This window comes from Somniosus microcephalus, chromosome 31 (assembly GCF_052327205.1).
Source record: "Somniosus microcephalus isolate GS21.2 chromosome 31, FLI_Smic_1.0, whole genome shotgun sequence".
Taxonomy (NCBI): domain Eukaryota; kingdom Metazoa; phylum Chordata; class Chondrichthyes; order Squaliformes; family Somniosidae; genus Somniosus; species Somniosus microcephalus.
The window spans coordinates 9066858-9079240 of NC_141017.1; the positions used below are offsets into that span (position 1 = coordinate 9066858).

A 12383-nucleotide genomic window follows, 5' to 3' on the forward strand; every position below is an offset into this window, starting at 1 on the left:
TGTTTTAAATGAATATTTTGCATCTATGTTCACTAGAGAAGGACAATGTAGGCGTAGCAATCAGGTAGGGGGATTGTGATATACTTGAACAAATTAGTATTGAGATGGAGGAGGTGCTAGCGGTTTTAGCGGGCTTAAAAGTGGATAAATCCCCAGGCCCGAATGAGATGTATCCCAGGCTGCTGTGTGAGGCAAGGGAGGAGATTGCAGGGGCTCTGACACAAATTTCCAGAACCTCTCTGGCCACAGGGAAGGTGCCAGAGGACTGGAGAACAGCTAACGTAGTACCATTATTCAAGAAGGGTAGTAGGGATAAACCAGGGAATTACAGGCCAGTGAGTCTAACATTAGTGATAGGGAAATTATTGGAAAAAATTCTGAGGGACAGAATTAGTCTCCACTTGGAGAAGCAAGGATTAATCAAGGATAGTCAGCATGGCTTTGTCAGGCGGAGATCATGTCTAACCAATTTAATTGAATTTTTTGAGGGGGTGACTAGGTGTGTGGATGAGGGTAGTGGAGGTGATGTAGTCTACATGGATTTCAGTAAGGCTTTTGGCAAAGTCCCGCATGGGAGACTGGTCAAGAAGGTAAGAGCCCATGGGATCCAGGGCAATTTGGCACATTGGATCCAAAATTGGCTTAGTGGCAGGAGGCAGAGGTTGATGGTCGAAGGTTGTTTTTGTGACCGGACGCCTGTGTCCAGTGGTGTACCGCAGGGATCGGTGCTGGGTCGTTTGCTGTTTGTAGTGTACATTAATGATTTAGATATGAATGTAGGAGGTATGATCAGTAAGTTCGCAGATGACACAAAAATTGGTGGAGTGGTAAATAGTGAGGAGGGAAGCCTCAGGCTACAGGACGATGTAGACGGGTTGGTTGGTGGGCAGAACAGTGGCAAATGGAATTTAACCCTGAAAAGTGTGAGGTGATGCATTTTGGGAGGACTAACAAGGCATGGGAATACACAATGAATGGTACGACCCTAGGAAGGACAGAGGATCAGAGGGACCTTGGTGTGCATAGATCCCTGAAGGCAGCAGGACAGGTAGATAAGGTGGTTAAAAAGGCATATGGGATACTTGCCTTCATTAGCCGAGGCAGAGAGTATAAGTGCAGGGAGGTTATGATGGAGCTGTATAAAACGCTAGTTAGGCCACAGCTGGAATAAAAGAAACAGTGGCAGCATGGTTACAGAATTTGCTAGGTGACAGGAAACAGAGAGTATTGGTGAACAGTTGTTTTTCGGACTGGAGGAAGGTATACAGTGGTGTTCCGCAGGGGTCGTTTCTAGGACCACTGCTTTTCTTGATATACATTAATGACTTGGACGTGGGTTTACAGGGCACAATTTAAAAATTTGCTTATGACACAAAACTTGGAAGTATAGTGAACAGTGAGGAGGATAGTGTTAGATTTCAGGAAGACATAGGCAGGCGGGTGAAATGGGCGGACACATGGCAGATGAAATTTAACGCAGAAAAATGTGAAGTGATACATTTTGGTAGAAAGAATGAGGAGAGCGCATATAAACTAAAGGGTACAATCCTGAAACGGGTGTACAAACAGAGAGACCTGGGGGTATGTGTGCACAAATCGTTGTAGGTGGCAGGGCAGGTTGAGGAAGCATTTAAAAAGGCTTACGGGATCCTGGGCTTAATGAATAGAGGTATAGGGGGTGATTTTCATTCAGATGTCAGGAAGGAGGCGGAACTACAACTTTCAAGGGTTGTAGTCCTGCCTCCATCGAGATGCGGCCAATCCACGTGATTTTAACTTGATTGACCTTGTTGAGCCCACCCAGCGGGCTCAGCAGGCCAATTAAGGGCCACCCGGCAATAGGTGACGTCAGACTGAAATTTCATCTGTCAAGACATTTTGACAGATGAATTATCAGTGTTTCACAGCTGTTTGAAGCTGTCAAACACTGACAGTCTTACTTCTAACCTGAGTCCTTCTACACAGACTCAGTTAGAAATCTCACCGGCACAGAAAGCTGCAGGCTGTCACTTTTGACAGTTCACAGCCATTCTGCTTTCTGTGCCGGTTAGATGATGGACTCCCGAAACCTAGAGGAAGGAAGGCTGAAAAGGTAAGTACAGGTAATTTAAACTTCTTTACACACTTTAGACACACCAAACACACTTACCTTTGCACTCATGCACCCATCACTCACCTGAACACCGACATCTCGACCCCTCCAAGTCCTTCAACCCGACGGCCCAACTCCTCTAACTTGGCATGGTTTGGAGCCATCGGGAATCCCACACTTCAAGCTTTAAAATAGGGATTAGGCTAAAAACTGCCTGTTAACTACCTGTTAACAGGCAGTTAATTGGCACTAATCCCTTCCCGCATCGGGTAGGCGGGTCCCAGTGCGGGGCGGGTACCCGCCTCCTTTGAAACTTACATGGAGGCGGGTTGGGGGCGGGATGGTGTCGGGACCCCCGAATTCGGGACTTTAACCCCCCGCACGCCTCCAGTCCCGACTCCACGGGTCAATGAAAATGGACCCCATAGAGTACAAAAGTGTGGAAATTGTGATGAACCTGTATTAAACACTGGTTCGGCCCCTGGAGTACTGTGTCCAATTCTGTGCACCGCACTTTAAGAAGGATGTTAAGGCCTTAGAAAGGGTTCAGAAAAGATTTACGAGAATGATTCAGGAATGAGGGACTTCAGTTACATTGATAGACTGGAGAAGCTGGAGTTCTCCTTGGAGCAGAGAAGACGGAGAGGAAATTTTATAGAGGTGTTCAAAATCATGAGGGGTCTGGACAGAATAGATAGAGAGAAAATGTTCCCATTGGCAGAAGGGTCGAGAACCAGAGGACACAGATTCAAGGTGATAGGCAAAAGGACCAAAGGTGATGTAAGAATAAAAAATTTTACGCAGCGAGAGGTTAAGATCTGGAATGCACGGCCTGAACAGATGGTGGAGGCAAATTCAATCGCAACTTTCAAAAGGGAGTTGGATAAGTATCTGAAGGAAAGAAATTTGCAGGGCTACGGGGAAAGGTCAGGGGAGTGGGAATAGCTGAGAGTCGGCATGGGCTCAACGGGCCGAATGGCCGCCTCCCATGCTGTAACCATTCTTTGATTCTATGATGCTATGCTGAACCTTTATAATCACTGGTTAGGTCTCAGCTGGAGTATTGTGGCTAATTCTGCGCACCACACTTTAGGAAGCATATCAAGGCCTTGGAGAGGATGCAGAGCAGATTGGCCTCCTTCTGTGCTATATGATTCTATGAATCTATATAACTACAAAAGGTGCATTTAGCATTCTCAGGGCAGATAATGAAGTCCGTTGGGCCAAGTATAGAGCATATAGGAAAGCTGTGGCAAAAGAGATTAGAAAGACTGAGGGAGTATGAGAGAAAAATAACTAAAACATAAAGGGCAGTAAAAGGCTTTTTATAGGCACATTGGGAGGGAGAGGATAGACAGTATGGGGTTGGGTCACTAAGAGATGGAGGTGGTGTGAGTGAGAGAGGGGCAGAGTTACTAAATTAGGACTTTGCATGATTTTTCAAGGTGGATGAATTTTGGGACTGTACAACAGGGTGTAAGACAGATAATGGAGATTACTATTCAAAAAGAGATGGTACTAAAGAACTTACTGAAACCCAAGGACCTTACTGACCGACAAGGATCCTGGGGGATCTGGGACAGAAATTCTGAAAGCTCTGATTATAAGAAAGCAATGGGATAACATTTGGACAGGTTCAATATGGTGGTCGATGCACTTTGTTAGATTTCTGTCCAGGCAGTGAGAGTGAAAATTACCTTACTGTGTGATGCAAAACACTACTCACTTGGTAGTTGAAGCATAATCTGTACCATCCACCCAGCGCCACTTCCCTTCTTCAACACTGTCATGGAGTCCAATCCAATGATCAATTTGTATATTCCTTTGTAAATATACCTGTCAGGTAAATACCAATGTAGCTATGTTAGCGGATTTCTTAGTGGTTACTGTCGGAAGAAAGGGTTGTCATTCCAGCAACAATAACTTCGCTTATGATTCACACATGATTATTTTTTTATAATAACAAGCTTTGTTACACTGACTGATTTGGTCTTCCATTTATATTATATAACATGCAAATAATTCAACCTGTTTCCCAGGCTCCGACCACCTCGAGAGCACGCTCTGACCAACACAAGTCCTGGAGCGACCAGATCCTGCCCACCAGGTCCTGGCTCCTGACCCTCGAGAACACGAAGAAGTTAAAGGGAACCTGGTTCTATTCTTATACTATAATGCCACCTTGGCCTGTGCCTACATAATACGTAGGTACCAATATATAGTTTGCACGTTTAGCTGAGCTTGCATTTTTAGGCATTTATTCAGCTTATCTCTTTCAGCCTTTGCCTTTGTGCTACAAGTTTTGTTTATAGTACACTAAGTGTTTAGGACAAATGTTTATCCTGTTCCCTAGACCTGGGTGTATTCCTTCTCTGCCTTTGTGTTTCCAAACTGTCTGTTGTTCATGTATAGTCAAGATTAAGATTTCCCCTTTCTCTCACATTTGCTCTACCGCTAAAAATGCTAAAAGAAAGGAATGCTGGGATAGATTGACTTTTAAATTATCTTGAAACATTCTAATGATCTATATCAAAAAATTATCACAGAACTTAATTCGAAGCATATCCATATCACATTGTAGTGTATGACAGGAGATAGTTAAAGCACATTTATCCCACTGCATGTTTTGACAAGAGTTAATTAAAAGTAAGGGATAATTTCTCAGGTCTCCTGCTGTAACTGTGGTGGAAGTTTGGTGAAAATCTTGAAGAAATGGTGTAAACAGCCATTTAAGAACATAAGAAATAGGAGCAGGAGTCGGCCATTCATCCCCTCGAGCCTGCTCTGTCATTCAATAAAATCATGTCTGATCTTCTACCTCAACTCCACCTTCCCGCCCTATCCCCATATCCCTTGATTACCTTAATACAGAAGCAAAATACTCCGAATGCTGGAAATCTGAAATAAAAACAGAAAATGCTGGAAATATTCAGTAGGTCAGGCAGCATCTGTGGAGAGAGAAACGGAGTTAACGTTTCAGGTCGATGACCCTTCATCAGAACTGGAAAAAGCTGGAGATGGAACAGGTTTTTAAGCAAATGTAGGGGCAGGGAAAGGGGGGAGGGGATGAAAGAACAAAAGGGAAGGTCTGTGATAGGAGGGAAGGCAGGAGAGATTAAGAGACAAAAGGGATGATGGTGCAAGGCAAAAGGAGATGGTAATGGGACAAGTTAAGAAACAAAAGATGGCTCGAGATGAAGTGTAAATGGCAATGCCGGAATGAAAGACAGATGCCATGTGAGAGAGAGAAAACAAATGGGGAAAAAAAAAATGGGGGCAGAGGTTATGATCTGAAATTGTTGAACTCGATGTTGAGTCCAGAAGGCTGTAAAGTGCCTAATCGAAAGATGAGGTGCTGTTCCTCGAGCTCACGTTGAGCTTCATTGGAACAGTGCAAGAGGCAGAGGACGGTGAGGTCTGAGTGGGAGTGGAGCGGAGAATTAAAGTGACAAGCGACCGGAAGCTCAGGGTCACCCATACGGACTGAACGGAGGTGTTCTGCAAAGCGGTCACCCAATCTGCGTTTGGTCTCCCCAATGTAGAGGAGACCGCATTGTGAGCAGCAAATACAGTATACTAGATTGCAAGAAGTACAACTAAATCGCTGTTTCTCCTGGAAGGAGTGTTTGGGGCCCTGGACAGTGGGAAGGGAGGAGGTAAAAGGGCATGTGCTTGCACGGGAATATGCTGGACGAAGGGGAAGGGGTGTTGGGGGTGATAGAGGAGTGGACCAGGGTGCCACGGAGGGAGCGGTCCCTTCGGAACGCTGAAAGGGGAGGTGAGGGGAAGATATGTTTGGTGGCGGGATCACACTGGAGGTGGCAGAAATGGCGGAGGATGATCCGTTGGATGTGAAGACTGGTGGGGTGAAAGGTGAGGACAAGGGGAACCCTAGCGTGGTTCCGGGAGGGAGGGGAAGGGGTGAGAGCAGAAGTGCGGGAAATAGAATGAACACGGTCAAGGGCCGTGTCAACCACAGTAGAGGGGAATCCTTGGTTGAGGAAAAAGGAAGACATGTCGGAAACACTAGCATGGAAGGTGGCATCGTCTGAGCAGATGCTGCAGAGATGAAGAAACTGGGAGAATGGAATAGAGTCCTTACAGGAAGTGGGGTGGGAGGAAGTGTAGTCCAGGTAGCTGTGAGAGTCAGTGGGCTTGTAGTGAATGTTTGTCATTAGCTTATCATCCGAGATGGTGATAGAGAAGTTGAAGAAGGGAAGGGAAGAGTCGGAGATGGACCATGTGAAGGTGAGGGAAGGGTGGAAATTGGAAGCAAAGTGAATGAAATTTTCTAGTTCAGGGTGAGAGCAGAAAACGGCACCGATACTGTCATCAATGTACCGGAAAAAGAGGTGAGGGAGGGGACCTGAGTAGGACTGGAACAAAGAATGTTCCACATAAACCACGAAAAGGCAGGCATAGCTAGGACACATGCGGGTTCAGACCATAACCTCTGCCCCATCTTCCTTTTTTTCCCATTTTTTCTCTCTCTCACGCAGCAGCTGTCTTTCATTCTGCCATCGCCATTTACACTTCATCTAGAGCCATCTTTTGTTTCTTAACTTGTCCCATTACCATCTCCTTTTGCCTTGCACCATCATCCCTTTTGTCTCTTAATCTCTCCTGCCTTCCATCCTATCACAGACCTTCCCTTTTGTTCTTTCCTCCCCTTCCCCCTTTCCCTGCCCCTACACTTGCTTAAAAACCTGTTCCATCTCCAGCTTTTTCCAGTCCTGACGAAGGGTCATTGACCTGAAACGTTAACTTTGTTTCTCTCTCCACAGATGCTGCCTGACCTGCTGAGTATTTCCAGCATTTTCTGTTTTTATCCCTTGATTACCTTAATATCCAAAAATTTATCGATCTCTGTTTTGAATACACTCAACGACTGAGCATCCATAGCTCTCTGGGGTAGAGCATTCCAAAGATTCATAATCCTCTGAATGAAGAAATTTCTCCTCATCTCAGTCCTAAATAGCTGACCCCTTATTCTGAGACTGTGACCCATAGTTCAAGAGTGCCCAGCCAGGGGTAACATCCTCTCAGCATGTACCCTGTCAAAACCCTTAAGAATTTTATGCATTTCTCATTCTTCTAGGGAATATAGGCCTAGTCTCCTCAATCTCTACTCATAGAACAATCCTCCCATCGCAGGAATCAGTCTGGTAAACTTTCATTGCACTCCCTGTAAGGCAAGTATATCTTTTCCTAAGTAAGGAGACCAAAACTGTACATGGTACTCCATGTGTGGTGTTACCAAGGCTTTATATAATTGCAGTAAGACTTCTTTATTCTTATACTCCAATCCTTTTTGTAATAAATGCTAACATACCATTTCCTTTCCTAATTGCTTGCTGTACTTGCATGTTAACTTTCTGTGATCCGTGTACAAGGACACCAAAGTCCCTCTGAATAGCAACATTTCCCAATCTCTCAACATTTAAAAAATATTCTGCTTTTCAAATTTTCCTACCAAAGTGAATAACTTCACATTTCTCCACATTGGGCCAGAACATGGCAGATGGAATACATTCATTTAACCTGTCTATATCCCTTTGCAGCCTCTTTGTGTCCTCCTCACAACTTACTTCCCCACTTAGCCTTGTTTCATCAGAAAACTTGGATACAGTACACTCGGTCCTCTCATCTAAGTCATTAATGTAGATTGTAAATAGCTGAGGCCCAAGCACTGATCCTTGCGGTATCCCACTAGTTACAGTCTGTCATCCCGAAAATGAACTGTTTATTCCTACTTTCTGTTTTCTGTCCGATAACTATTCTTCAATCCATGCTAATATATTACCCCCAGTCCCATGAGCCCTAATTTTCATGTGTGGCTTTTTGAAAATCCAAATACACTATATCCATTGGTTCCACCTTATCTACTACCTTGCTAGTTACAACCTCAAAACACTCAGATTTGCCAAACACGATTTCCCTTTCATAAATCCGTGCTGACTCCACCCACTCATATTATGATTTTCTAAGTACCCTGTTACCACGTCCCGAATAATAGATTCTAGCATTTTCCCTACTACTGATGTCAGACTAACTGGTTTGTAGTTCTCCGTTTTCTCTCTCCCTCCTTTCTTGAACAGCGGGGTTACATTTACTACCTTCCAATCCGTGGGGACTGTTCTAGAATCAAGGGAATTCTGGAAGATCAAAACCAATGCATCCATTATCTCTATAGCCACCTCTCTTAAAACCCGACGGTGTAGGCCATCAGGTCTAGGGGATTTGATGGCTTTTAGTCCCATTAATTTCTCTAGTACTATTTCTTTGCTAATACTCCTTTCTTTAAGTTCCTCATTCTCACTAGACCCTTGGTTTCCCATTATTTATGGAATGTTTTTTGTGCCTTCCATGAAGACAGATACAATGTATTTGTTTAAAGTCTCTGCCAATTCCTTATTCCCCATTATAATTTCTCCTTTCTCTGCCTGCAAGGGACCCACATTTACTTTCACTGATCACTTCCTTTTGACATACCTATGGAAGCTTTTACAACCTGATTATATGACCCTTGCTAGTTTACTCTCATGTTCTCTTTTGTCTCTCTATCAATTTCTTGGTCATCCTTTGCTGAACTCTAAAATCCTCCCAATCCACAGGCTTACTACTTTTTGGCAATATTATAAGCCTCTTCCTTTCATCTAATACTATCTTTAACTTCTCTTGTTAGCCACGATTGAACCAATTTGCCTGTGGGGTTTTTATTCCTTCAGGTAATGTATATTTGTTGCAAATTATGAATGGTTTCTTTGAATTGTTTGCCATTGCTTATCTACCGTCAAATATTTGAACCTAGTTTCCTAATCTATCTTCGTCGACTTGTCCCCATACCTACATGGTTTGCTTTGTTCAGATTTAAGATCCTAGTCTGGGACTTAACTAAACCTCTCTCAAACTCAATATAAAATTCTGTCATATTATAATCACTCTCCCCAGAGGCTCCTTTACTACAAGGTTATTAATTAACCCTGTCTCGTTGCACAATACTAGATCTGAAATAGCTTGTTCCCTTGTTGGTTCCTCGACATACTGGTATAGAAAACTATCTTAAATGCATCCCATGAACTCATGCTCTGCAGTATTACTGTAAATTCGGTTTGCCCAGTCTATATGAAAATTAAAGTCCCCCATGATTACTATATTACCCTTGATGCATGAACCTCTAATTTCCCGATTTATACTCTGTCCAACGCTAAACCTACTGTTCAGGGGCCCATAATCTATTCCCACCAGTGTTTTCTGACCCTTGTTGTTCCTTAGCGCCATTCAAAGTGATTCTACATCTTGATTTTACGAGCTACGATCCTTCTCTCTACTGTCTATATCCCATCCTTTATTATCATTATAGCCATTTCTACGAGTGTCCTGTGCATCTCTTGGAATTTTAACCCCCAAAAACAGGTGGATTTGGGTCAGGTGGGATGTTAAAATGTTCAAATCACAAACCTGAACCAAACACGCCTCAAACCCGCCCACTTCTGGGTTTAACAGAGGCTCCCAGGAGGTGGGTTGATCATTTAAATATTATAATGAGGCTGCATGCCTTAGATTTAATCTCCATTTTAAATTTAACGTGGTAGCTAAAGGGAGGCGAGGACTGTTGGATCCAGCAGGTAAATGCCTTACAAGTGCCTTTCTAATTACCTGCTGGATCCAGCTCACTTACTTCCCCATACCTCCTACCCCCCCACGATTGAACACCCCCCTTCAGCCACAAGCTCCCACCAAGTTGACCCTTCCGATCTCCCCACACTCCCCAGTGCCTGCGATCTCCCCGCCGGCCTCGGATCACCACCCCCCGGACTTTGTGATCCCTCCCTCTGGCCCCACGATGTACCTCTGGACAACCTGCCTGTAGTGTATGTACTTTGCAGAAGGAACTATATTCTGCAGCCCCTGTATAATGCAGTACCAGTAGTGACCACCCCTGTATATAAGCCTGTGTAGTAACTTTGCATAGTTAGTTCCAGTTTGTCTCCACTCAGTAAAGGCCTGTTATAACCAACTCCTGCAGTCCGTGTCTCAATTACACACGGACATAATACTGGCGACGAGCAGATCCGAACTTACCTACAGTCTGCACCATCTCATGGGGATCCATCCCTGAAGCGAAGTTGCCAGAGGTCGAGGCCAGAAGGAAGAAAGAAAAACAAAACAAACAGAAGAAACGGGCGTCGACTGTGGGCAACCGCCTCTGATTCATCGGAGTTGAAGATTTGCAGGAGAGGCTGTTGAGAGCGGGGCTTGGTTATCCTGTCGATGGTGTTCCAGCTAATCGGGCTGGTGGCAGGTAGTACACTGATCCTTCCTGGGCTGCGGCGGGCTAGAGCTCGATCGGGTGGCTTTTCAACGGGGCCGAGCAGCGTTGTCGGGAAGAGGAGAGAGAGAGAGAGGGTGGAGCACACAGGGCGCGGCCGGTACTACGAAGCCGGGCAGCGTACAGACCCGAGAAGAGGGAGGAAAGTGTCCCGTAGGGTTGCTCCGACGACGGGGAAAAAGAAATGAGAAGCGCAGAAAGCCGCGAGGAGCTGCAGTTTGCCACGGGAACCGCGGAGAGCGGCGTTAGCAGCAGCGCGGGGGGAAGTGCGCGAAGACCATAGGGCGTCGCCATCAAGGCATAAAACGCCAGCAACAGCACTAGCAGCGGCGGAGAAGACGGAAAGTGCGGGAGGCGCCATTTTGTTAAATTGGTGAAGAAGGCAAAGCGCGGGAGGCGCCATCTTAGATTTCCAAGATGCCGAAGACTGGCAATATCACTGCCTTCGATAATGCAATAGAAGACTGGACCACGTATGTGGAAAGAGTCGAAGTATATTGCGAGGCAAACGAAGTAGCCGATGAGAAAAAGGAATCGGTACTACTAAACTTAATGGGCGGAAGAACGTACGGCCTATTGCGGAACCTGATTACTCCAGCCAAACCGATAGCGAAGAGTTTTAACGAAATTGTTGATATCCTACAGGAACACCTGAATCCTACACTGCTGCTGATAGCAGAAATATTTAAATTCCACAGGAGAAATCAGCATAAAGATGAGAGCAATGCTGATTACCTTACGGAACTACACAAGCTATCAAAGCACTGCCAGTTTGGAGCAGGACTGACAGATACTCTACGGGACAAATTTGTCTGTGGACTCCTGAGTGAAGGAACCCAGAAGAGGTTACTCTCAGAGAAAGAGCTGATGCTAGATAAGGCTTTCAGCATGGCAGTATCATACGAAGCAGCAGCAAGGGGAGCTGCAGAAATACAGCAAAAGCCACAGGAATACGGCACCCACGAAATGACACGGGGATTTGAAAAATGTTATCGCTGCGGCAGAACAACCCATGACCAGAAGGACTGCTGGTCCAAGGACAAAATATGCAGGCAATGCGGAAAGATGGGACACATTGCACGAGTTTGCAGGTCTGGGAAGAAGACTAACGACAACAAAAAGGCTACTAAGGAACAGTACAGGAATGTACAAAAGATGATGGACAGTAATTGCGAAGACCAGATGAGCGATAGTGAATCCGGGAACAAGAGACTAAGCTGTCTCAAACTTCACAACGTAATCGCAAAAGAGGATCACCGAACCATTTGGGTCACCCTCACGATAGCAGGGTCCCAAGTCAAAATGGAATTGGATACAGGATCAGCCCTGACCGTCATGAATCGACGAGACTACGAGCGGCTATTCTCACACATACCCTTGAAAGAGACATCCATTGTCTTGAAGACGTATACGGGGCAAAAAGTATACCCCAGAGGGAAAATAAGGGTGCCTGTCGAATACAACGGCAAGGAAATACAGAAATTGTATCTGTACATACTGCAAGATGGTGGACCACCGTTATTGGGAAGTGAATGGATCAGAAAGATAACTTTAGACTGGCATTCCATTCAGGCACTGACGGTGGCTGGTAAAAAGGATGACGACGGCACACCTGGCCGATTGTCAAAAATCTTTGCTAACGCCAAAGAGGTATTTCAACAGGAACTGGGAACTCTTAAACGCGTAACCGCCTCGATAAAAATAGAAGAGAATGCAATTCCCAAGATTTTCAAAGCAAGACCGGTACCATATGCAATTCGCCCAGCCGTCGAGGCAGAGCTGGAGAATCTGGAGAATGCAGGCGTGTTATCTAAGGTAGACTGGAGCGAGTGGGCGACACCCATCATTCCTGTCATGAAGAAAACGTTAAACAATAAGTCTGAGGAGCCAAGGAAGGTTCGCATCTGTAGGGACTTCAAGGTGACGGTGAACCCAATCCGTCACACAGTACAATATCCT

At 45.1% G+C, this 12383-nt stretch overlaps 1 protein-coding gene across 1 annotated transcript in view; it reads right to left on the reverse strand.

The window, feature by feature from the left end:
• Nucleotides 1-12383, reverse strand: part of LOC147097564 (uncharacterized) — a 67061-nt gene that overhangs the window by 11983 nt on the left and 42695 nt on the right. The window contains exon 12 of the mRNA XM_085971407.1: nt 3819-3928. Coding sequence (XP_085827533.1) covers nt 3819-3928 — 110 coding nt within the window. The remainder of the gene's footprint in view (nt 1-3818; nt 3929-12383) is intronic.